At 41.6% G+C, this 27,641-nt stretch overlaps 1 protein-coding gene across 3 annotated transcripts; it reads right to left on the reverse strand.

Moving 5' to 3' along the window:
- Window positions 1-247: 247 nt before the first annotated feature.
- lmtk2 (lemur tyrosine kinase 2) lies at window positions 248-27,039 on the reverse strand. Of its 3 annotated transcripts, none has more exons than XM_076751578.1 (14): window positions 26,520-27,039; window positions 18,906-19,039; window positions 18,558-18,711; window positions 18,064-18,140; window positions 17,614-17,732; window positions 17,217-17,304; window positions 11,811-11,941; window positions 8,850-8,934; window positions 7,485-7,606; window positions 6,540-6,689; window positions 3,324-6,396; window positions 3,101-3,233; window positions 2,759-3,013; window positions 248-2,525 (listed from the first exon to the last, which is right to left on the reverse strand). In XM_076751578.1, the coding sequence occupies exons 1-14, from the start codon at window positions 26,620-26,622 to the stop codon at window positions 2,497-2,499; spliced, it is 4,653 nt and encodes a 1,550-aa protein (XP_076607693.1). In that variant the 5' UTR covers window positions 26,623-27,039; the 3' UTR covers window positions 248-2,496. The 3 variants fall into 3 exon arrangements, with proteins under 3 accessions (XP_076607693.1, XP_076607694.1, XP_076607695.1); XM_076751579.1 differs by having other exon boundaries at window positions 248-2,521; window positions 2,755-3,013; window positions 26,520-27,014; XM_076751580.1 differs by lacking the exon at window positions 26,520-27,039 and adding an exon at window positions 22,933-23,004.
- Between the last annotated feature and the right edge of the window lie 602 nt (window positions 27,040-27,641).

Consider the following 27,641-nt stretch of genomic DNA (forward strand, 5'->3'; position numbering starts at 1 on the left):
GCTTTTATGCATCTATTTATCTGTTTGTTTATGTTCTTGCATTGATCCTGGGGGCTGGAGCCTATCCCAGGATGCATTGAGCTGCCGTTCAGTACAAATGCACATCCTTGCTCTTCAGAGGAAAACAGAGCTCACCTGTGGCCTCACGAGTACCCCTTCACCTGCGCACAGCTCGTCAGTATTGTGGCGCTTCCTCCCACTCCTGTCCGTCACAGTCATTACATTCCACATCCTGAGAGCCAGAAACTAGAAGTTCATTTGCATTTATTTTCATATTAAACAGTGTAATTATAAACATTTCATTCAATTACACTAAGCATGATAAATATGAAGTAAAAATATTTTTAAAATCTACAAGTTTAAAGGACAGAATGATTTCACATCTGCTTTTGTGTCTTAATTTAACTGCTTTTAGCCGACGACTGTGATATGTTCCTCTGATCAACTCAGCTTTAAGTTACAAAATGAAACCTCATACCTATAACTCAGTTACATCATTTCCCATTTACAGACAGAAAAAAATTAACATTTACATACATCAGTACAGTTCAACATTAAGTTACATTTCTCAAATGTGCAAGATTAAGCAAAATGTATACTGTAGTCAAATAAAACAAGATTTCCTTAAATAAATGTTCAAGTTTAACTGAAGCACAGGCTGCTGGTTTTTAACAGAGGTTAACATTGTCTAAGATACTGTAGAGTGCCTTCTGTACGGGGCGGGGGAGATGGACATTATCTACTACAGGTGAAGTATAGCTGTTCATGTCATCTGTGACAACCCCTTCAGGTGTCATTAAAAAGAAAGAACCATACAGTAACTGTATAACCAACAGCTTCAAAGAACAGTGTTTTTATAGCTGTACATCGAAACCTCGGGGTGGAAAAAGAGCACATCTTGCTCCGTAACTGTTTGCATTATGCTTTATACAGAAACTGATCATGACACACGCACATCCCCAACCAGCCGTGTACAGCCACAGAGACGATGTATGGCCTGCAAATGATAAGATACAATAATGAAATGTTCGAAATTGCAATTGGACGAGGGGTCCGTAAGGAGGAAAATGCCATCAGAACGGTTAATTGACACAAAGTTTAAAAAAAAAAAAAAAAAAAAAAAAGGCAGCCAACGTTGTCCAGGACACTGTAGTTGATAAAAGCAGCAGTGTTTTTTCTTTTTGTTCTAGTAGTGAAGCTTCAAGTCCCTGCACCAAAGAAATGCCGCCGCGTTCGCCAGGTCTTCCTATGAGCAAATTTCAACTAATTAACAGAACTCATTGCACATTTGTTTACAAACAGCTCATTACACTTCTTCATTCTGACATTTAAAAATAAAATCTCCCACTTTTTACACAATCTCACTGAACGTGTGATTTTAAATTTCCGTAGTGATAGTAAACGCAGGAGAGCAGCTGGGGTCGTTTTTTTACAGCGTCACGGGCACTGTGACGAGTAACTGGGACAAAACCATCCGAGCAACTTCCTGCACATTTTCAGAGCATAAAACAAAGCATTACAAAATGCTGTAAGCTGCTTTTCAGCTGGATCGCCTCTGTAAGGATTCATGAGACAATCCTCATCTAATAACACCAACCATTCTTACTGAGATGTCTCAAAAATATGAAACTACTCACTGTAATTGTTCCTTTCAAACATAAATACAGGAACTCAGTGTGTCACCTCCCTGATGCGGGATATTCAGTTAAGGTAGTCAATCATCCAATGTAAGGATGGCGCTTCCTAAATTTCAACCCTTCTTATTCAAATGCTGCTACAGAAGGATACCACACACAGTTTCTCTCCAATCAGGAGACTTTGATGATGAACACCCAACAAGAGGTTACGGAAAGAAAAAAAAAAAAAAAAAAAAAAAAAAATCACTCTTCCAAAAAAAAGAAAAAGGCAACCACTGAAATAATCGCACAACATGAAGGAGAAATGAAATAATAATGAAAAAAAGCTTGGATTTTCAGTTTTAGGTCTACTGAAATCAAAGAGCTTATTCCTATTTGGCTGTAGTGATAAGTTTGCCAGCCCAGTGTGTTGAATTCAGAACCTAAACAGGTCTTTTTTTTCTCTTCCATTTTTTTTTTTTTTTTTTTTTTTTGGTGATGCAAAAGTCCTGGAAAAGGAGTGCACTTCGACACACAACAAAAAGAAGCAGCCAAACACCTGGAATGTGCTTGATGAGTCTCTTAAAGCAAACATTTAGAAACTTGTCTTTTTTTTTTCTTCCCAAATGGAATTGCACTGAACTGAAATCACACACACTGATGTAGCTGGAGAGGTGAAGTGGCTCAAACCTTGTCCGTCTTATTTGCTGAAAGTCAGTTTGCAGCCATTGTTCTCATGGCCATCTCCGTGTAGGAAAAGAACAGTTCTGCCTGAGAGAAGCATCCGCGTCCAAATTCAGCAGTTCTCCGTGCCCAGAAAGTGCGAGTATAGGTTCATTGTTCAATAGTGTGATGATGAATGCTCCCTTCATGTATCACACTAGTCCTTTTCTCCATCTTCACTGCTTCCTGAGGTGAACAAAAAGGAATGACGAGATTAGACATGTTCAACTGATTGATGAATATTACTCAAATATCATTATTTCAAAATAGTGCAAGTGCATGAAAAAAAAAATCCCAAAAAATCGGGACGCTGTGTAAAACATGAAACAGAATCTGATGATTTGCTAATCCATTCTGACAAGTATTCTATTGAATTGTAATTCAAACTACTCCTTTGTATGACTGCACGCTCGACTTGCCTCCTTGTTCGATGTCAGAGTCGGTGAGATGCGTGAGGGAGAAGCTGGCGATGCTGGCCGGTGAGATGGAGAAACGGGAGTAGTTTGAGGAGCTGGTCCAGCTGGGCTCCAGCACTCGGCCCACTGCGGGAGGCGGAGAGGAAAAGCGAGCTGCTGCAGATGAGGACACGGCCTTCGATATGGGGTCTTTATCCGTCTTGGGCAGGAAGGCAGGCGTTGGGGAGGAGAAGTCATCGTCCCACTCAAAACCACCACCTGTAGGGATTTAATGAACGAGTCAGGACATGTAATGGCTAAGATGATGTTCAGCAGCTGCATTCACGATGTGGGCTTTGGTATTACCTTCTTCATCTGTGGAGCTTTCAGAGTTGGTGAACCGGTTCAGGTAGCTGGCAGTGGGGCCCGGGCTGCTGAACTCTGGTGCCTGGCTGTTTGAGCCTAAGGAGTGGTCACCCAGTTCCTTGGTGGGGGTCTCCTAAATCAGAAGAAGTTGAATTGTGTTAGAGACTGGCCCCACAGAGGTGGCTCACTAGTTACACCTACAACAAAACAGCCCATTCTTTACCTGGTCAAACAGGTAGACGGTGACATCGTCAAAGAAAGACACAGCTCTTCTGGTGTTATTGGCATTGCTCCTCGCAGGAAACGGGGAGGATGATGCCTGGATGTTCAGGGTGGTGGGTTTCAACAAGCTCTTCAGGTTCTTTGCACTGCTGTCATCTGAGACAATAAGTGGCACTGTATGCACGGCGTCATCTTCACTTTCTGAGCTGGAGCTGTGCAGCTGGTATGCTCGGATGTCATCGTCAGAATCATCGCTGTTCTCGTCCTCCTCGTCTGCATCTACGCCGTCCTCCTGTCCATCTAAACCCGAGCCATCCCGCCTGCCCAGGTAACGCCCTTCCATGTCTGGCTCTTTTATTTTATGACCATCGCTCGCATATGTCCTGGTTAGTTTTGCATGACCTGCGCTCTCTGGTGATGGCTTTGAAGGGACAGAAGGAAGTGGAGTTGAGGTTTCTAGTTCCTCCGATGGTTCTGGTTGATCAGGAGATGTGACGTCCTTCAGTGCCTCCGGTTTGTGTCCATCTTCACTATGACTGCTGGTAGACTCTGTCGCCTCCTCACATTTCTCTGTGACACCTTCCTCTGGCGAAATGCCAGAAACACGAGGATCAGGTGCGTCTCCGTCGGCCTGTGCTTCAGCAGCTACAGAAGATTCTGACTGAGAAAATAAAGAATCTGCATCTCTCTCCATATGAACTTCCAGTGCCGGACCACCAGCAGCCCCGCTGACTGCGTCTGCAGAGTTTCTCAGCCATGTGACTTCACCAGAACCTCCCGCAAATGTTTCTTCAGACTTCTTCTCAGGTTCTGATTCATTGTCTGAGAAATAGGCAGAGTCCCTGTAATTACTGCCCATGAGTGGCTCCTCAGCAGGGGCTACGTCTTCTGGTTGCTGGCCCTCACTGGGATCCTCGCTCTGGGCATCCAGCACACCCTCCGCCTCAGATATGACAATTTCTGGTGGAACCAGATTTGTGGCAGCTGTGGACTCTTCTGTCTCTTCCTCTTCTTTGGCAACACTCAAGCCATTTTTAACAGGGGAGTGGTCTTTGACATTAGGCTGAGAGTTCCACTCAGGAGACTCCAGGTTCTCCGTCTCATATCCACTGTCTGATATTTTGTATGGAGGCTGGAGTTTGTGTTGGGCTATTTGCACACTTAGTTCTTCTCCTTGTTCACCTAGCCTGTGGATGTCCAGAGAGTCTAAAGAGTCTGGTGTCTCAGCTGAATGATCTACAGTTGGTACAGTGGTGGACATACTGTCTTCCAGTAAACTGTCCTGGCTGATCTGGTCCAAAGATGGCCCAGAGACTAACAGAGAAGATCTGACATGAGGAGGCCCATTAGTGTCCATAAAGGATTCTTCATGGTCAGACAGAGTGGTTTCCAGTTCTATATCTGCATCCTCAATTAATTCACTCAACAGATCGTTACTTGTTAGGTCTTCACTGTGTCCGTTGTCTGAGGACAGTGCTTGGACTTGCAGGTTTTCAGGCATTTTACCTTCTATAGGCTGAACACTATCCTTTGAGGTTCCAAGGTCATCTTCAAGGCTGGGAATTTTGGCATCTGTGCACGATAAGTCTGTAGTGGCACTTTCAGAGAAAGCAGGGGTGTGTCCATCAGTTTGACTGATGATAATCTCAAACCTCTCTGAGGTAGAATCAAAACCAGAGTCTATACCTCTGTCTGAGGATTGCAGCAGACCAAGGTCTTCGGTGGAAGAACTATTTCTAAGTGGCAGCTGGTTGCTTGTGTCATCTTCTGTGACCACTGTAATGAAAGGCACCAGTGTCTCCTTTTCTACCAGAGACTGACTTAACTCCCCCATACTAGCACTTGGAGAGTCTAAAAGTTCCTGTCTTGAGGATGTGCTACTTGCTGCAGGTTTTAAATAATTGTCCGCTGTGGTTAAGCTGCCTAAAGTCTCCAGGTTGTCCCAAGAACGCATTTTGAATGTGTCTTCTGGTTCATGGGCTACGCCGGGTAAAAGAAAGTTCTCCTGTGGACTTGAGAAACTAGATCCGCCTTTCATCAGGCTCTGCTCTTTGAGAAACATGAAGTTCTCAGCTAGTTTTTCAGTGTTCAGAAGCCTCTTCACATCTGTGTTCTCTCCCTCCACTTCCACAGAATCTGCCAGGTGACGGGCTTCTGAACAATCCCCTAAAAAAGAATCCCCATAGCTTTTATCTGTATCCACCTCTTGGACTTCTGAAGGTGCACCTTCATGAAAAGGGTTCCCATTGCGCTCTGGAAGCTCCATAAAACTTGTTCTCCAGGAAGGAGAGTCCTCATGCTTGGACCCGCCTTCAGTGAAAATATTGGTGTGGTAAGGACTGTCATTTTCAAGAGATGACCAGATGTGGCTATCTGGTAAATAGGAGTCCTTGGAGTCAATACTTTGATGGAAAAACTCAGCATCGGTACTAGACTCATCCAAACGGACATCTTGGAGAACAACAAAGTCTTGCTGGCCTGAAGTGAAGTCCATGTCTTGCCCTCTGTTCCCATCTTCCCCAACAGTGCTTTCCCCTTGTTCTTCTAGTTGTATGTAATATTCATTTCCATTAGATGGCTTTTGTGCATCAAACACTGGTACAATCCCAGGAAGTCCTGAAGGAGTGTTATCGCTTTCTTTACCCGCTGCTCTCGCTACAGGATCAGGGAAATGGGCCTGGATGTCTTCACTGGAAACAGGAAAGAACATGCTGTGATAGTTCAATGTTGTGTCCATGCTTGAACGCACATGGCTGCCATCGTAGTGGTCATGCTTGGCGGCCTCCCAAACATATTCAAAGCTGAGACCTTTGCTTGTTTCAGTAACCGTAAGAACTTCGTCGATCTCTTGTCGCAGGGCATCATCAGCGAACTGTTCCAAGATTGGGAACGAAGAGTGGCTAACAGTGGTCTGCCGTGTGGAAGGGTTAGGCTTGAGAGCATCCCAGCGTTGTTCAAAATCTTCTTCTATGTCCTTCTGGCCTTGCATGCGTAGGTAGATAAGCAAACGGTGCACTTCCTCTGCTGTGGCTCGCTTGTCTGGAGACAGCCAGCAGAACTGCAGGACCTCATACCTGCAGTTGCAGAGAAAGAAGATACAATTTTAATTGTCAAATAACTTCAATCACGTAACACCTGATTCATGCAATATGACAAACATATTTTTTTTGTTGTACAGTACTATTGGTATGTCCTGTAATTTGTTCCAAACACTCACCATCTGTCAGAATAAGGAAGCTCCAGCTGTGGTTTAAAGAGTTTGACTTGTTGATCCTTTATCACATGATTGAGAACCTCCCGGTCCGACAGATGTGGGTACGGCTGTGCAGCATTCTCAAAGAGCTCCCATAATGTGACCCCCAAAGCCCTACACACAATTGAGGATAAAATAGCTGTTGGACTTTACTGCAGAACAAAGGTCATCTTGTGCACTCCAAGTTCAGCAAGTGACCTTCACCTCTTGACCCAAAACCATAAAACTTCATTGGGTGACTTGCTATAAATATCCGCAACCACGAAAACAGTACTGTTACGTAAATACATTACATAATCCATAAAACAGTTATGATAGCAACAGCCAAATTTAAACACTTATGGTAAGCAAGTTGCTCTTTACATGGGAAACATTTTGAATATCAACATGTTTTTGTTCAGGGGCAAATCTGTCTCTTGTAGCTACAACTACCTTACGTAACTCTGCAATTTACGACTGGAAAGCATTTGGGAAATGAGTCGTAAAGTCAGGGAGCGGCTGAAAAGACTGTACAGTGTGGAGAGATGCTTCGCTGGTGCAGTGTCAGTGTCTTTTCCCCTTCTTTTGGAAATGATCCAGATTGTTTGGGATTTGCAATCTCTATTAGCAGAAACTGCTTGCTTCCTCAGCAGTGAGCCCGGGGTGTGCTGCAGATTTTTGTATTTACTGTCATACTTTGTCTCACTCTTAATATAAATCCTATGTATATTTTGATTCTCTAGCTAAAATATCTTTTACACTTCACTTATTACAATATGCAATAAGGCAGTATAAATCTTTCCCGCTCTCTCAGGAGTGTCATTTTACAGTATTTCTGGACCACATTCAGGTTCACTCACTGTCATTATGATTTATAGGTTTGTAAAAATGTCCTCTAGTGTCAGTGAGGCGCTACAATCTGGTACCTACCACACATTGCTGGGCTTGGTCTGCTCCACAGTAATCACACCCCCATGGCGCTCGCCCACCAACTCAGGAGCCAACCAGCGAAGTGGTGCGAACACATCATCCTCTGTGATGATGTAATCCTCCTATAGTCACATTGTAAAAAAATAAAAAATGATCCAGTCACACATGGTATTTGATACTTTGACAAGCCATAACCTTCAAGAAAACATTGCAAATAATTGTGCAAACACCATATATTAAAAGGCACTCTACAACATAAGGAATTTGGTTGTTTATCAGCTCTCACTGAGGCAGCGTGCTCTCACTTCGCCTCTCTCATTCTTTACAGAAATAGAATCAGTGGGTGACCTTATCTTATGAGTATTAAATTCAGACAGCCAAACTGACAGATCAGCAGTATTTAAAGAATCCAGGAGACAGAACTGCCTGAGGACATCTGCAGGGTGTCAACTTACAAGCAAAGATGATCTTAATTCTTCAGTGAAATATACAGCTGATCAAAAGGCAAACACCTGCACAGCCCACGATAAAGAGGGTTTATTTTCTATCAGGTCATCTGGAGCTGGTCGCACAAAGATAGACTTTGACTTCAGCTCAAATAGCCAGACGTCAGAAAGGCAACTTAAGTTCATCAGCTCCACAAAGTGGACTAGTTCTTAACCATCCTAAGAGGGGATCATTCGTTGAATTTAGTAAATTCAGGCTCTTTCAAACAAACAAAAAACGGTCAACCTCCTTCAAATGACTAAACTCTCATTTACATGGGACTTGTGGAAGAATTTAACACTTACAAGGACATTTAACAGGCCATGTTTTATGATGACTTGACTTCAATAGAAAAACTATGAATTACAAGGTGCTACTGTGGTCTCTAAAAAATCCTTCCCTTCTAAACTGCTTCACTCTTTAAATCATATTTAAATCATAATATTTTGACTATTACAACGGTGCGTTTCCCTCTAGCTCCACAAAGACTCCAGATGGCACAGCTAACCTTGGTAGGACTCGAGATGCAGTCGAGCTGTATGTACTTTATAGCACGAGGTGACTAGCACCTACCAGTCATGACCACATAAAAACAGACACAGTGAGACTTACTGGATTACCATTGGTAGTCTGTGTCAGACCAGCAATTTCAAATAATATTTTCTCATTACCTACTAGTGTCAACCCTGAAAAGTTTGATTGAATCATTTCTTATTTAAGATTCAAACTATAACTGGTCTTAAACCAGCCTAATGTACAGCATCCTTGTGTAACTAGCTCCTGGTGATAAGTTGATAAGAGAATGCAATTCAAAACAGTGCTGATGAAATTAACAAAATCACTATGCAGAAAATATCTGAAACTGAGGTTTATGCTTACTTTGTATCTGTAGGGTCCAATTCCATAGTCTCCTACTTTGACTGTCAGATCTGCAGTCAGGTAGCAGTTCCTCAGAGCCAAATCACTGTGAAAGCACAGAGAACGACATCAGAATGACACACAGGGACGGATTAGATACTTCACAAATTCACAATGATCAAATCATTCACTGACTATGAAGCTTGCAGGCAAGTTTGTGATCATCACTGGGATGAAAATATTAAGCTGATGCTTGTTCTTGCCCCGGTTGATCAATTTCAATTAGCCTGTGCATTGTCATTTGTGTCTGTAAAGCAAAGTTAAAGCAAAGACCAGGGTGAAGTCACAACAAAATCAACCTGATAAAGAACAACAAGGAATCCACATCTGCTCTTAACCTTAAAGGCTAAGATTACCTCACAAGAATAAAGGGCAAGGGAGTCTGGCAAGGATCACAAATTACTTTGGCAACTATAGGAAATTCTTTCTCTGTCATTGGCCACTGGTCTTCACCTTGCAACAAGACTCATACAGGGGCTATTCCTGACTCGCAGCAGACATACAGCCGCAGGATATAGTTTCTAAAGGCAAACACGGACTCTGCAAATGTTTTGTGGGGCTGCCAGGAGAGGGCGTAAGAAGCTCCGCGGCTCTCTCTGCACATTAAGCAGCCATTTGGTTTGCCTGTGCAGGTTCCAGCCTAACACCAAACACTGCTGACACCAGTGTTTGAGTGTGTGTGTGTGACCCGGATACTGTCAGACCCACTGAAACCTCTGTAAGATAAATGAAGATTTATTTTAAACTCTCCTGTCCCCTTTCCTCTGCTGTTGACTGAGGGCCCAACATACAGTAACACAGCAGTATGGACGCAGCCTCTTAACCCTACAAGGCCAATGATTGCTCCAATGTATCAGACACCAGTGCAGTCTCGTGCCATTTTGTCTGTGATCAACAGGGAAATAAAATAACTCTGGGGCGCAAAACATTACGTCCTCTACCAAGAACTGTTAATAATTACCATCTTTTAAAAACAAAACATATTTTTGCAAATAATAGTGACAGTAATTGATATCATAGTACTGAATATGTTTTCTTTAAAAACAAGAATTTGAAATATATCTGGATAACTTCTTCTCACACTATTTGGTAGGACATACTAGAATTACAGTATATATTTTTAATCAAAATATTAAAATGTATGCTCCTAAAGTACAGTGAACAGTTTTAGTGTTTGAGTACATATTACATGATGACTAATTAATATGGTGAATAGAAATATGATTTAGTGGTTAAGAGGCTTCCTGAATAGCTTTTAATAGCACGGGCCAAACAACAGAAATTTTGAAGACTAAAAGAAAGTCAGTTGACATTTGGACAGCTAAAATAATAAGTTACGCAACTATGAATGAAACTTCGTGTCAAACACAGTGATGGAAATAGTACGGGAGTGGTGGTGTTTCAACAATTGTTGGTTGCCTCCGCAGGATCAACTACATGTTGGCAAGAGAGAAGTATCAGTCTGTACTCCAGAGGCATCCCATCTTTTCTTTCCTTGTTGAAGAGGGTTTATTTTTCAGTAGGACAATGTGGACACCAAACGTTCATTGAAGCTATGACATGACCTCAACCCTTTCAAAAAATTAGAAACAGGCAAAACATACTGTGATCACATGAATCTGTACTAAGGTGACTCTTAACAAGCCCTGGAATAACTCACATTCTGCAAAATGTGGAAGCTGGACTCTGAATTAATGTTCTCCTAATAATGTTTGAGAACTAGGTCTGACTAGTCAAGATCAAGAGTTTAACAACACAGTGGCTACTCTCACACATGGCTCATATTGACTGACAATCTAAAATCTGAGAGACGAGTACAAAGAAAGTCTCAAACTTGGCTACTGAAAAGATACATTGAGCAATCGCTGAAAAGAAACTTGATCCACAGTTTCTCAATGAGATTATATTCGTGCATGCAGACAGCGCAGTATGTGTTTTGCTCTTTTGCTGCACCACTCTCAGCTCTGGATATCAGCCCACGCAGCCCAGAGGGTTTTGTGTCTGTGGTGCTGCACCGTCAACATACATTCAGTTTTGCCAGCATGCGGCTGCAGTCTGAGTCATTCACTTTGTGTCAACTTCTCTAATCTTTATGGCTTTAGAACAAAAATGCCACAAAGATATTTTTACAATTGTATATTAAATTTGCCCACAAGGAGGGAAACTTGTAGAATCCCTTTAAGTTGTAACAAGGATTAAAACACAAGGCCCAATATGGGGCTATCCTTTTACATGCAAAGAGCAGAATCATCATATCCCTCTGGCAGCGGACAGCTGACACTGTGGCAATGCATGGGAGCTGTGTAATTGGAACTCTCTGAGCTTATTCTGAGCATGCAAAATAGAGCTGATGAGCTGAGCATCGTATGTTACCCCCGAGCCACACGTTCCCAACACCCCCTGTGCCCTACTGGCTGCTAGTAGTCAGACATCAAGGGGGTAAAAAAGAAAATGAAACGCAGCCTCTTTGCTGTACACACCTTTTTTGGAGAACACTGGTACTCCTGAGACTGACTAAACAGTAAGCACTTAAGTAAATCTAAAGGTTGACCCAAGTCTTTACAATCATATTTTAGGATGCTTGTGGCTATATAGTTACCAAGTGACATTACATACTGAGTACAATTACTACATATTAATTATGTACCATGGAAATTGCACACAACTAAGAGTTAAAAGAGAACTATTTCTTAGTAAGAATAACTACCCTTAACTAATCTAATAAACATGAAATGTTGGCTCAGGCTGTAATTAAATACATGATCACAATGTTTTTTGTGTCTAGCTGTCACTGAGAGAGTGAGCGTTACTCTAAACAGTAGCTGTCGTCTTTGACAGATGAAGTGCTATGAGAAACAATGCTTAGCTTAGTGGGTCTAAAACCTTTGAGATCGCTTTAGTGTTGCAATTCTGAAGTGCTACCTGTGCAGGAAGTTGTGTTTGTGAAGGTGTGTGACACCAGCGGCGATTTCACAGGCCATCCTCTGGAGCTGCAGCAACTCAGCGTTTCTGAACATCCAATCCTGCTGAGACAGATAACCCCGCAAATCTCCCTGCAAACACACACAAACACACACACAAACACACATAGCTGTATTAGCCCATCTGTATCAAACATAAACATCCAATCATTTTGGAAAAATCATCTTTGTATTACAGCAATAGGAGGAATTTAACAAGTGGTTCAAGATAAATGCATTGTGCAGAGACCACCACACGGGGGCAGTAGATTCTCCTGTTCTTGTCTCCTCAGCACTTCTCACTGCTGATGTGCGAGACAACCAAATAAGGGTAACGCTGCTTAATGGACCTCTACGCTGTGTCACAGAGATTTATAAATAAAAGAGTCCAGCTCAGGTCAGATGAAATGAACTGTGCTTGTGTCCAGTTGGGTTTTTTGAGCTCACGAGTGAGAAGGGAGACAAGGACAAGGCGTCCCGCGAGGGAAGCAGGACAAAGCTTCGCTACAACCTGACATAGTGAATATTTTTGGAAATAGTCTGTACAATGTGAACGTAAAGGGCCTCTTTAGTTATGTGTGCTTTTGAGATCACCACAGAGTTAAGAGAAGGAGATTCCTGATCAGAACAACCCCTGAAGACTGAGCTACTAAGAACATACGTGCACACTCACGCGCACACACACACACACACACACACACACACACACACACACACACACACACACACACACCAGAGTCACATAATATATGAGGCGCTTTTGTTAAAAATGTCAAGTCACATGCAGTTACTGAGCGTGCGAGTTTGTTTGTGTGTCTGCGTGTTTACAAAAGGGTTTACTTTTCCCTGAGCTATCGCTCCACAAGCAGCTTAGACCAGCTGTCTTACGTAAGCAACATGGTTCACTTCAAATACACACACACGCACACTCACACACACACGCACGCACACATGCACGCACGCACGCACATACACACACACACACACACACAGAGCTCTGAGAAGCAGTCTTCAGAGAAGATCTATATTCAATGTATGGTAAGTGATACCCTCTCTGGCTGTCTTTATTTGTGAAGGCTGTGCAGCAGGTGATTAGCTCTGGGTTTCGGGGGAGAATCCATTGCTGTTAATGAAACAACATTAACTGCAAGAGGCCAAAACAATTATGGCCTTGTGTCTGACCCAGGAAAAAACAAGAGCGTACCAAGTTCCCAGTGTACAGATTTATGACTAGCTCAGCCACCACATGATTGAGTTATGTTTAAAAAAAAAAAACAAAAAAAAAAAAAAAAAACCATTAATCTATTTCAAGTGCTAGCCCTTCATGCTCCTCATGGACACTGGGAGCAGGCTATAATCTGTTTACTGTTAGCTCATTTACTTGTAAGATAAACAGAGAAAATGGGAAATGTGAAAAAGGATAAAGCACTTGAAGGTCCAATGATTCCACAAATAAAATGTCTTTTCATAGCCACCAACAGTGTCCGTTAAATAAATGCTGACTTATTAAAGACTGACTTACCATCAATAGAGTCAATAAGTCTACAGAAGTCAAAAACGACACCAAGCACATAAGGACAACTTCAGCCACAAGGTGAATTACAATGCTCAATACGCCTATGGGAAGAGCGTGGTCAGTAAAGTATAACTTAATTAATGCTGTGACAGTAGCGCAGAGAGCACTTCCATGACACCGTGAGGATTGCCGCTTTAACGACCATAATAAATGAAGGAGATCAACGACTTTCGAAAGCCAAAAGTCAGCTGGCTCATGTTTGAGACCCTGAACTGGAGAAGGGTCTGACTAACGTCCTGGCCAGGCACCAGGCAGGAGATCCATGCATTAGAAGCTGTCACTCACACTATGGTATGTGACATTCTGTGGCCCCTGCACCAGTTGCTTGATGTATTTTGATGTCTAAAATGCTTTGAGTCAGGGTTACCCGGCACAAGTGATACGGGACGGAAAAACCGCCATCAATCACCAGGCTGTCACAGTGAACGTCACAGTACATTGGCTTTTTGGGATTCAGCGTGTCCACTGCGCAGCTGCAGTGTCATATATCATGTTTCAGCATCAAGGGGATGATTGACATGGCCTGAAGTAGTAAGAGGCCACTGACAAGTTGTCTTTCACTTGAAATTCAACATGAAAGCAGGCTCAACACTTTTCTACATGAAACAAGCATTATTTTGAATTTTCGAGTAGCGCAACGGGAACTTGTACTGTATATACTGAACGAAAGGAAACGTGGATCATGTAAGGCAAGAGTCCACTTGAGATAAAGCGATAAGCAAAGGATAACAAGCACAGACATCACTCAGTTGTGCTACCCTCACACATTATCACCTTCAACAAACAGGACCAGGTCTTCATCATTCTATATTCCCTAATGACTCACACATACTTGTGATAAGTCATTCACCTTGACTCATTTCCATCTCCTGTCAGAGTCGTTACTAGAGCTGGCTGGGAAAAACCACAATGCCAGGACACCGGCCAGGCCTGGGCAGCTGACAATACCCTGGACCAACAGAGTTATGCAATGTCTGGCAACATGAGTCAAACTGGACCCTGTTGGACGCGTTACCAGTTCGGAGAAAAGGGAAAGGAAGGTGGGGGTGGAGTTACTCAAAGCATTTGTGTCAACAAAGCAGCAGAAATATGTTTCCTTTTTCTCACAAGGAAATAAAATGTGGCTCAACATCCAAGGAGCGGAAATGAAAACCACACTGCAGATGGCACGTTTGGACACAAGCAACCAATACATTAACATAAACAGACTTTAATCCAGCAGACGAATGTGATGTTTCCCTCTAAAACAACTGTGAAGTCAAACTTTATGGCTCAGCTTGTGCCAGCTCATTTATGGCATCAAGCAGTAAGTGGGTGGACCCATGGCCCTCTTGGGCACCCAAACACACCTGGAGTCTGATTCGCTCTAAGACAGACATGCACAAGAACTATCGCTGCCCAAATGGGACAAGGGTCATCTGATTGAGCTGTGTACTCGTGTTGAGGTGAAGAGTAAAGAGCAAACACCGAGTGATTGTTGACACCATCAAAGAGGTATTTTAATTCAACTCTGTGGTTATTTTTGAAGCTGTAGTTTCTGGCTGTTGGTCAGACTAATTCTAAAACATCACTTATGATGGGAAATTGTCATGTTTGATATGTCATAGAGTAAATGACCAGTCAATAATTAATAATATTTTATTTTTTAATAACTAACATTTTTGGCCACTTGGGGGCAGCAGAAACAGCTTGTAACCACAACATTGATATATCATCACCTTGTCAGCCGATATGGTGACCTCGTTAGCAAACAGTTATTTATTCAAACATGCAGCAGTTACAGGGCAACATTTCATTCATTTGGAGTTGTGCCTCTGGCCACCGGGCAAATACAAGTCTCATTGGTATGGTTGGTATCTACCAGCTCTTGAGAGAAATATGTCTCTTTGCTGCTACCAAAACCGATGACATACAACCCTGATTCCCAAAAAGCTGGGACACTGAGTAAAGCGTAAATTAACTATCTTTACCAACAATGGTTTTATGAAGTGTTCCTGAGTCCATGTAGTAATATCCTTTGTACAATCATATGTTTACAAAGTGATGAACCTCTCTCCATCCTTGCTTGTGAACGACTGAGCCTTTCAAAGATGTCCCATTCATACCCAATCATGATCCTATCACATGTTAACAATGAACCTGTTTACCTGGAGAATGTTCCAAACAGGTGTTTTTTGGAGCATTCCACAACTTTCCCAGTCTTAAGTTACTCCTGTCCCAACTTGTTTGAAACATGTCGCTGTATCAAATTCAGAATAAGCCTGTATTTACAAAAACCAATGAAGTTGATGAGGTGAAAGATTAAATATATTGTCTTTGTGCAGGTTTCAATTGATTATAAGTCAAAGAGGATTAGCACATGATCACATTCTATCTTATTTATATTTTACACAGTGTACCAACGTTTTTGGAATCAGGGTTGTGAGAGCTGAGAGTGAACCAAAACAGAAAAGTCAGGGACCAGACTAAACAATGAGCTGAAACTCACCATCAAGCTCCTTAAAGTCAAAGGGAACTGCAGATTCAGACGATAATTCCCTGTAGGTTCATCACCATGTGCAACCATGTTCACATTGTCACTCATCATTATAAAAATCCTCCTTACAGCAGCAATTACTAGCTTCAGCACAATTATGGAGCCTAACTGGGAGTCAACCAATACAACAGACACACAGAAGTGGCATGCAGGGACTACTTAACTTGAATGAATGCTGACTCAATTATAAGGTGTGTTTTGAGGCTGTACTTTGATGGATTACATTTTAAGGTTTTTCTTATATTTTTGCTCCCACTTGTATGAACATGAGGAAAAAGAATTGGAAACACTTTTTAGTATGTCATTACTACAACAAACAAACAGCCTCAAATGCTGAATCAACATCTCTCTGAAGGAGAGCTAGTATGTATTACAGGTTGGACTGCATTAAAATGTGCCACGCTGTCCATTTTCTTGGTTACTAAATCAAACACACACCAAGGTAGTGTATATTTTAAGGTTAACATTTTCAGCTTCTTGCATTCGTCACTGGGCACCCCAAAGGTTTTCTTTAGGAACAGCTTAGTTTACTTTAGCCTGAACTCAACCGTCTCCAACATGCACAAGGTGCAACCTATAAAAATGCACAAACACAGCAACTGGCGGAGGTGACACCAGAGGAGCGTAAATGGAGCCTGTTGCTTTACTGGGTGAGGTGGGAATGTGAGAAGTCCCAGGCTTAGACTAGCTATGCAACTTCAGCAGGGGGAGGGGAGCAGAGGAGAGGGAGCTCCCGGCAGTCAGGGCCTGGCCCACCCAGGATAGATAGAGAAACAGGGAATAAATCAGCTGCCATGATGGGGTCTGAGTCACTTCAATATGTGAAGATGAACAGTAGGGCTAATTTAGGATTGAGACAGTAGGCTTTCAGTCCAGATGGTCAATAGGGCAGATCAGCTATGCATGTGTGCTGGACAGTATTTAAAGGGTCTCGCCCTGTGAATTTGTGAGCTTAACAGACTAATAAGAGCTAATTCTCAGATTTCTCAATAACTGAAGCCTTCTAAATGAAGAAGTAAGATGTAGTAAATAGACCATCTCTCAATTCCTCCACAGCAATAAACAAAGACTGCATATTAACAGCACAAGATTGCAGATTTATAGTTCATTAATTTCATTCCCATGATTGTGACATAATCTTATTGGCTATGATTCAAGTTTCTTCAACGATCAACAACAACTTGGAAATTGAAAAGTAGGTCGATGGTGTATTTTGTGCTTATAAATAACATTAAGTAGAACAGGTGGCCACTCACCATTTCACAGTACTCAAAGACGAGTAAGAAGGGAATAGCCTCAACGCACTGTCCCAGGCACTGGAGAATGTTTGGGTGCTGCAGCACTCTGTATAGAAAAAAATAACACAATGTCTGTTGATACTGATGTTGAATAGGACTGCAATAAGATTTTAAATAATACCTAAAAATAATATTTGAGAGGAGATTAGGTCTAATGCAGTGTGTGAGGGGAAAGGCAGAGGGTGCTGCTAGCATTACTATGATGTCATATCGCTATTTTTGTCCACATGCACTGTATGCATATCCTTCCACACACCAAAGTACAATCATTAATCAGTCAAATATTAAATATTTCAGTTATAGGTCACCTGATTTAAAATTGAATGAAAAAGTCAAGGGGGTTTGGGGGGTTTACCTGTATGGATCCCCTTGCTGTAGGAAATCATTCTGCTCCTTGGCACTTGAATTAGCTTTCAGCTCCTTCACCACCACTCTGGCTCCACCTGGATCTGTGTAGATTTCACTCAGAATGACCTGTTAATATATGACAACACTTCAGGCTTGACAAGACACACAGAAACAGGCCATACAGCACTTATGTCCCAATATGTAACATGTTTAACAAGGTCACGGAAACTGCAGAGAAAACTGCTGAAAAAAGCAACAGATTTATTTGGAGAACATGTGAATTTACTTATCCACCTTAAGAATAAGCAGTACAAACAGGGAAACAGAGTATGTGCATAAACCTTCAGTTGTAACAGATTCAGAGCAGACAGTACATCAGTCCTCAGCACTCTCGTTAAAGGCCGCACAGAATAAACATATTCAACCAAACATTACTTTGAATAAAACTAGATCTTACCTGGCCAAACCAGCCATTGCCGATCTCTTGGATGTAACTCAAGCTGTGCCGTGCTACCTGGAAGCCGTTGGATCCCTCTGTGAAACCAACCATGAAATAATGTTAATTAAGAGTGTACTAATTAATTAACTAATTAATTAGTTTCACCTGAGGTTCGTCCAAACTTCTGACTAATCGAAATCACCACACTGACAACTTCTGTGCTGAAAATTTGTTTTACAGAGATTTGACAAAAACAGACAGATATCAGGTGGTGCTTAAGATCCCAATCAGACGTGTTTTTATTTATTTCCCTTCTTATTTAAGATTAAAAGGTCTGTATATTTAGACTTTTCATTTTAGGATTCTGAAAACAGACATTAACAATACAAAGACAGAAGAAAATGGTCCCTCAGACAACAGAAAAAAACAAAATTCAGTCTTTCACAAACATTATCAATGTGTCATTTATATGTCTATGCACATATACATTTATTTGGCTTTGAGTGTCTGACCTGTGATGCGGGCAGGGGGTTGGAGATGTGGGGGTCCAGGCAGGGCCACAGGTGACACAGCGAGGGTGTACACCTCAGCTGGGGACTGCATAGAGGGTGTGTCCTCTGCCGGTGGAGTGAAGTCAATCTCATCATCAAAATGGTCCTCAAACTCCTACATCAACAAAAATCAAGAGTGGATAAAAACAGGGTTGCAATGATACTACACTGCACATCTTTCACAACAGACCCTAAATTTACAGAAGCTGTCCACTACAATCCATCCCCACTCTGTACTCATTAGGTGCGGCCCGCATGGGAGCAGGTAGAGCTGTCTCTGTCTGGCTACCTGCCTGCCGGGACTCTCACCTTGAAGTTGATCTCCCTCTCCTTGCAGCAGGTCACACAGTTCACTAGCAACACCACCAAGGCCACAAGCGCCGTCAGCGACACCACCAGGGACAGGCAGACAGACACAGACAACGTGTCGCCCGTGCTTCCACCTGAAATGAGAACTAGAATTACCAACCAGTCAAGTTGCATTACATCCATGTCGGTCCAGACTCATATAATACGTGTTGTGAAGAATGTAAAGGTTCACACACATCTTCAACCTGGCAGCACAGAAGATCTATACAATCACCACAGTTTCAAGGTGGACACCCAAGATTAGTGTCACCAATTCAGTATCTGACCAAATGTAAAATATAGTCAAAATCTCCCCTTCTGTTCCTGAGTTATGGGGTTGAATAATGGTCAGGTTGGTTTTGGTCAGCGAAGTTAACCTTTGACCTTTTAAATATACAATGTCATCACTTCATCATTTTATCCTGTGAGACACTTGTGTGAAATTGTGTCATAATTAGTGTATGAATTCTTGAGTTATTGCCAAAACATGTGGGCACAGTGACATCAAAATTAGTTCATCCTCAAGTCCAGGCCAACATTCGTGCTGAATTTGAAGAAATTCCCTCAAGGCGCTCTGAGATATCGCGTTCACGAGAATGGGACTGAGGGACACGCAGACAGACAATCTGTAAACATAATGCCTTTGGCCACAGCTGTCACTGGTGCAGAGGCATAAGAACAGAAACACAAACTATGCTGAATCATTTAGAGCTGTGCTTCAAAATTCATTTGGAGGAGAATGAAAGAAGGCACCTGACAGCCTTGTCACGAGTATAAACATAAGTGTGTTTGACAGTAATACGGCACACCAGGGGTGTACTGGCTCTTCTTCTAAATCCACCCACAATAAAACCTTGACAGCAAAAATAAACTGCTCTTACAACGAAAGTTTTTGAGCTCCTGCTCTCTTTCACCAACAACTCCTCTGCAGAGGGAAAAAGGTCAAGCTGGAACACTGTGCAAGACACAATAATTTCGACAGTGTACAGATTCAAAACAGTGACTTCTTTTTTTTAAGGTTTACAATTTCTGCAAACATAACGTGACAATAGTTGTGACTCCTCAGACCGAATCAACCAAACTCTACCCCTAATCAGCCATTCAAAGAGACAGCTGTGGGGGCCGTCGTTGCCTGATAAGCAGCTGATGGTGCAGCAGCGGTGACAGCAGGTGTGGGTCTGTGCCGGTGAGGATGCCGCTGGCCCAGCACTTCGAGTGTCAGGGCTGACGGCAGCCGTGCAACCCCTCCCACTGCGCTGCTCAGCTGCTGCTCTCTCACGACACGGATGCTGACCAACACAAAGACAAACACGCAGGCACACACACAGGCACACACACAGCTGAAGCTTTCCATTTTAGTGCAACCGATTTCCAATTTAGTGCAACCAACATCTTTGTTGTGGAGACTGCTTCACACGCAAAGCACATTAACTGTTAGAGGCCCAATGCATTCCAGCCTCTGAACTGTGTGTAGATAATAAAAATAGACAATGTGCTACTACCGGAAATAAAAGTGGGCTGTAGTAGGCTGTAAAACCATATGCAAAGCAGATTTTAAATAAGTCAGTGAAATATCAAATTAATTTCAGGGCAGAATCAATAGTATGTTCTGGACTGGAAGCTCACAAAGATAGTCACATGTATGGACTATGTATTTCAAAGATGCCAGTTTCTGTGTGTCACATGCTCTTTCACCACATGTCCACCTTGTCTTTGCATGTCCCAAATGTCACTGCTCATTTCTAAGTGGCTCATCTGAAAGGTATGAGCAATGGTCACTGTTGCTGAAAGTGAGTGAACAGTGACAACAAGGCAGTCACTTCCATGTCAAGCTAATTTCACTATGTCACATCACACTGTAAACATAATCTGAGCCCACGACATCTCGATATGGCATTATGTGCATGTGTGTGCGCGCTGAAACACGAGTGAGAATTTGTATGAGACTCTCCTCCCTGTTCTCCCTCCTGTGTTTATTCTGTCTCCCACTGGTCACAGCTTGTCAGGTACATCCTGTCTGCTAGAGGGAGAATCAACACCTACTGAGTCTCCTTCTGCTGAACTACAAATTCCTGACAGATGAAAGCGGGTGCTGAATACATCCAGACTACAAAGCTACTTCTACTTGTCCCATGATTTCACATTAGCACACGAAGAAGGAGAAAAAACAGACTTTAAATATGACTGCAACACAGAGAGTCTTAGCCGTATGGAATAAATGAGAAACCAAACAGAGACCAGTATGTTTACACTAAGCCGTTAAATAAGAAAACATATCTTTCCTCTGCATTTTGACACTTTTTTTCAGTGCATAAACTGTGCTTATCTAAATGAATAATCTGAAAATGGTCCCACATTATGGTATAAGCTTTTTTAAATGACGTTATAGTATGTTTGCTTGGAAATTGGTCATTCAGCGTAAGAAAAAACATTTAAAAAATCTAATTTTGTGTTGCCTCCATATCTCTTTGGATAGCTGATCCCACAACACAGGTGTCATTTCTAATCTGCATTTATGTGAGGTTTTCACAAGCATAACACTGTGAAATGATCAATGCTTACTGCAGCAGCACAGGAATTATCGTTATCCCGAGTTACCCTTTTTGATCAAACTACTTTCTATGCATGCAGATGTCAAAAGAAATACAAAGCCAAAGGAATGTTAACGTAATGGCTGTAATGAATAATGTTGCTGGTAAACAGAAAGAGAGGGGAAAAAAAGAACAGATTTAGGTATTTTTCTACCATTTTGGCATTTTAGTGTGGCAGATGCTGGAAAAAAAAAACTGGCGTATGCATGTATGCTGTCTTTACATGCAAACAATGCATTTAGATTTATCCACATGGGCATGGCCTAAAACAATGACCACGGCATTATTAAGAGTGACAGAGCAAACCTTAGCCCAATTACCAAAGGTCTTGTGCAGAACTGAATAAATTAATCTGGCATCAAGTCTTGCCTTGCCCCAAATTATGAATAAAATATTCTCTGGAAAATGAACCTGAGGTAAGAATATGTGACAACAAGCTGAGCAGTGATCTTACTACACGTCAGGTCTGGTCAGATGGAGCACCTGCGTATCCAGACAGCACTGTCTGTTAGAGTGCAGATGAGATGAGCAGCAATCACTTTATCTCTCTGGGGAGCATTAGATATGATCCAAAGTGTCAGCCATGAATGAGATTTATTTTATGTCTACGGCACAACACCCAGCTATCACTGACAACAACAGGCAAGATGGCTTAATCTGGTGTCTGTCCCTCCTGCTTTGAAAACATACTGACCCCAAAACTGAAATACATGTCAAACTGTACTACGACAACTCTTCATCATGGAAAGCCAAAGACACCACAGGTAACTTAGCCTTCAAGAAAACTCATTAAGGATACAGTGTGATGTAAACTGTAAATAGTTGAAACACTGATATTTTACCCATTATTAAATGATGGCTGTTTCCACGGGATTACTTGCACAAACCTCTCCTCTGTACTAAAGATCGCAATAGAGAAACAGCTTCTGTGGTGAAATATTGATGAGAAGAGGAATTAAAGATTAAATGGCTGAATCGTCAGGACACAGGTCCAGTGGATGTAGCTCTAAATACAGATGTGTACTTACAAGCGTTAAATTAAAGTGTTTCCTATCTTGCTCTCTGTCACCGACATTGGGGGGACGGGGGAAATGCCATGAGAAGTCTTACATAAGCTACTGGAGGTTATACACATGTCCTTTGAGGTACAGTTATCAGTGGAAGAAACAGGAGAAGAACCGAGGAGACTGAATCTGTGCAACTTGCATTGATTAAAAAAACAGACTACACAACACTTTCAATCATTTAAGATTGTGATTGTGAGTCAGCACTCGACACATCTCCAGACAGGTCACACTACAGCAAATTAAGAAGTAAGAGGAGGTACCACCACATCCTCATGCTGAGACAAGGAAACCGCCTGAGGTCTTCACCTAAGCCATGCATGCAAGACCAACCTGATATGAAATATGTAAGTTTCATAATCCTAGACTGGCAGGAATTTCCATGAGACCACAAACGAGCTCATGATAAATCAAAACTTAATAGCCCCGTCCAAGTCAGATCCAAAATATGTCACGTGATCGTATTTTTCACAAAACACTTCCTCCATCTCTAATCACAGCTTACAAAATTAGTATCTGTCATTGACAGGAGCAGTTGTTCAGAGAGAATTCTAATCGGCTTTAATAAAACCAAAGTCTAACTTCACAACAATCCTGTGAAAAACATTTGGCTGTAATTGCAGGCAGCTTTTTTTTGATACAAACACGTCCAGTCTCTTTCAGCAGAGCAACACAGTTCCAGGCAGTTCAGGACTCCCGGACAGGCTGCAGCAACAGTCAGATAGAAAAAACAGGAGCTGGGTCACGGCAGCGCTACATGGGATCAGTTCTCCTCTGTTAGGCCTTATCTGAGTCATGGGTTCATATTATGACTTGGCAGGCACCACCAAATGACTCAACTGGTTTTTGGGACCAATACGGCAGGGAGCTGCCAGGTCTTATTTCAGTTCCACTGCATATTTCAGTAGGCATTCACGCAGAGGGGGAGCTGACCCATTTTTGCAGATTTCACCCACCAGTGTGCACAACAGTGGATGTCTGTGCCTTCTGTTATGTGCAGGATGAAGGATGGCATTGTCTGGCTGACATGTTTGGGTACGGCTAAGATTTGTCTGTCTGCTAGCACTAAGCCTCATCGATCAAATGAAGAGCCCAGGGATCTGGAGCAGCCAGTACTTATGACAGCATTTGTCAGGACCCATACTTACAAGTTTGTGTTTTGTCAATTCTAATTAGAAATCTGCAATGGTTCCACTGTTAAAATAATAATAAAAAAAACACACTACATAGTCTGGTCAACATCTGTATGCATTTTCTTTTGTAACATACTCTCACGATGCAAAACATTGTCTTTTTTTTTTTTTTTTTTTTTTTACAAAAAAGGTATGGTGTAAAAGACAGATAAATGAAGCAAGCAACTGGGTTGGGGTGGTATAAAGAACAGCAACATTAAGGATAGGCTGGTTTGTAAAAGCAGCATCTCCTACATCCTGGCATGGTAGTTACTGAATCATTGAGCAAGGTTAAGGTCAATGTCCACCTTGCCTTACAGCTGGTCATGGCTCTGTCACCTGGCAGTTACTACATTTACAACTTCTTTTAAAGCTTCTGAGCTACCTTTACCCATGTTTGATGTGTGTAAACAGAGTGCATGCCACTTAAAGACCAGCTTTGCTACTGACTTTCCAATCAATGATCTAATTCATAACTTCCAACAATCAACTATAATTATTATACTACATTTGGATCCACTGGTAAATAAAGCCTGTGGAAGTGGGGCAAAGTACAGGCTGCTATGTAATAAAGGCATAAAAAGCATGCTCATATTGCAACACCACTTTGCAACACCATTGCTGTATGCTGTATGATAATTAAGCAAATATCACTGTTGCTAATCATTGACTGGTGCTGATAAGCTTGGAATGTGTTACAGTTACATATTAGCGACCCTCCCTGCAGCACATGCACGTATATCCATTCACTTCTAAAAAGGAAGCAGGTTACATTGTACCAAGAAAGGTGATTCTGACTTAGGGCCTTTTCACACCTGAAAATCCAAATTAACGTCCGAACCAAGGTTTGTGTTTTTGTTACATTATGTAAATTTGATCCGGTTAGTTTTGCTTTCACATTCCAATTATACGAGAACAATTCAGGATATACCTACGTCCTGTCGTCATCCCCTACATGAGCTGCGTCTCCCTATATTTACAATTGACCGGTTTTGTAGACAGGTATGCAGCTGATGTTGGCGTGCTGCCATTTCAATTTAATTTCTGTCAAACTCACCCGCTCACCCTCTCACACACAAACACACACACTCACTCACTCATGCACTCATACACACACAAAAATAATTAAATGGTGTCAGATTTTTGGAGTTTTTTTCCTAACTGACTCTTTATACTGTCAACAGACCAAATGTCAGTTAAATATCTGCTCTCCTCCTCTCCCCATGTGCTACCACAGCTCTTTTTGTTTTGTTGCTTTGCTTTTCCTTTTTCTGGTTCTGACAACAGCCTGCCAGAACTTCCTGTAATTGGTCCAAAAGTCCAAAGCATCCAGAAAAAAATATGAAAATTTTCACATTAGAAACAAATTGAACCATACAGCTGACCAAGGACCAAGACCGCCTCTTTTCATTGGAAAAAGGCTTGCCTGTTTGATCAAGACGGTGGTCTGGGGGATGTTTCAGACCGGCAATTTTGGTTCGAATCAAACTGAAAAGTCAGAAGGTCCAGATCAGACATGGCAGGTGTGAAAGTGCCCTGTTTCTCGCTCTGGGAGGCTACAAAAACAGAGTGAAAACACTGAAACCACTCCCTTGTCTCCAAGTGGATGTACAGCATCAGAAACATTAGGACTGCAACTAATGATTGTTGCTGTGATTGATTCATCTACTAGAATTAGTGTGCTGTTTTTGGATTAATCAAAATTCCTAATTTCTTTTTTTTTTTTTTTGGAAAAGAGTCAAAATACTTACAAAAGACTCAATTTACAGTTTGTTGAAATGTTTTTTCTTGATAAATGACTTCAAGGATCTTCAGAACTGTTGATCCACTATCGATTACAAAACAGTTATCTCACATGAGTATACCGAGTAAAACAGCTGGAGTTGGATTGTTTTCATCATCAATTTTGTCCTCTTTCTGTAATTCTGTCCAGAGCGAGTCTCTTAAGTGGTCTTTAAAAAGAAAAATCACACTAAAATATAACAATATGGCAAACTGTTTGCTTCCATAAAAATACTTCTATTTATCCAAAAATAATCAAATGATCACACCCCTGACAAAACCTGTGATGTAGGAAAAGTGCCAGGATACTACAATCAACATCAAAGGGGCTAGTCAAAGTTCACAAGAATCAGTGTTTCCATGCTGGTAGGCCAGCATCTATTCCATTGTCCCATAAACTCGGTTAAATGTCAATGACTGGACCAACCCAGGTTAAACATCTCTGCACCTGCAGTTAAAACAGGCTCTACTATATTAACTCAGACACGTCACTGCTACCTGGAGACTGCTTTATTTGTGTTAAATATCAATCACAGTAAAACTACACAAGGTTAATAAATGTTTTCTGAGTTCTGGTAGAGGATCGCAATGTCTGTGAGTAGCGTTACCAGTTTGCTATTAATTAGCTGTGTCGTGACAATGACATGCTGTTATTTTCCATTACAAGCACTTAAAAAAAACATTATAGGCCATACAGACAGAAAGCAGAGTTGCTATCCTGTAAACTCAAACAAACAATAGTTCATTAGGACAAGTATCCATACACTGATAACACACTTCACTGGTTAGCACGAAATGCAGTCAGTTTGTTGTGTTGTTAGCTTTTAGCTGCTGATTAGCAACAGCTACCCAACCATATATTAGCAAACAGAACATCGGCTAGCTAAGCAGCTGGATAGACAAGAATTGTAGTGAGTGAACAAACAATAGCTTAGCTGGATGTCAGCTTGCAGTCAGCTGTCTCACCTGATTTGTGAGAATACAGTAGAGGGGCACCTTCAGACAGACAGAACGCCGACAGAAAAATCCCACTGGCCAGCAACAAAACATATCCATGGCGGCTCTTCATCCTCCTAGCTTAGCTAACAAAATGTTAGCTAATTGGAATCGTCGTCCTAAACAGTAAATGGCGGATTTGGTGCTAAAATAACTGTTTTAATCATTGATAATGCGTTCAACGTCAGTGTAGGCTACATAAACAAGCATATTTCCTGTCTGTTTAACGTTAGCGACTTACTGTTAGCCAGCTAACTAGCTTCAGCTAGCATGTCAATGCTAACAGTTTCAGCTGACGACAGCAAACACCGCTGCGAAATATAGTGTTCCGTTGTCCATAGAGACAAAACGAGCGATCACCTTTCACGGCCTATCATATTTGGTGGATGTAGCTCAATGTTATTTATCTGAACATAGCTAAAGTAAATAAATCAATACCCCTGACTATCATGAAACACCTCTCTACCAAAGCGCCATGTTCCTGTACAACGTCACATCACGGAATGAGGCGTGAAACGTTAAATAATTGACAAGGACTCAAACCAATCACAACGAAGAATAACCAAACGTTAAAGACACACAGCCAATCAGCTTCGATCTTTATTATCAGTCATGTAAATCCAGTGCTTTGTATCAGAGCTGAAGAAAGCGTTTTACATCCAGTCACTTGCCAACCATGTGATGCAGTACTGATTAGAAAAGACGACCTGTCCATAGAAAATATTTATTTATAGATTTAAGGCCAACCATAAAATACCAAACAGCATTTAATAGATGGCGAGGTGGTGCACTGATTCCGCCTTAAGCGTCATGATCTAGTTCTTGTAGATTTTTATTCATTTTATTTGCAGTGATTTCATATGAAAATTGCTCAAACTCATTAGATTATTTTATGATTAGATATACAAATCAAAGTAAATAAATTGCAAATATATCACAATAGCAACAAACATAAAAAAAATGCTCTTGAACAGTCAGGTTGTCATAGATTATTATTCTTAATTAAAGACAGTCATACCTCTGTATACCTATAGATATTTCCTGAGATAATGTTGTTTTAATGGGTTTCAAGCAATGGCACATGACAATTAT

The sequence above is a fragment of the Chaetodon auriga genome, chromosome 16 (assembly GCF_051107435.1).
Source record: "Chaetodon auriga isolate fChaAug3 chromosome 16, fChaAug3.hap1, whole genome shotgun sequence".
Taxonomy (NCBI): domain Eukaryota; kingdom Metazoa; phylum Chordata; class Actinopteri; order Chaetodontiformes; family Chaetodontidae; genus Chaetodon; species Chaetodon auriga.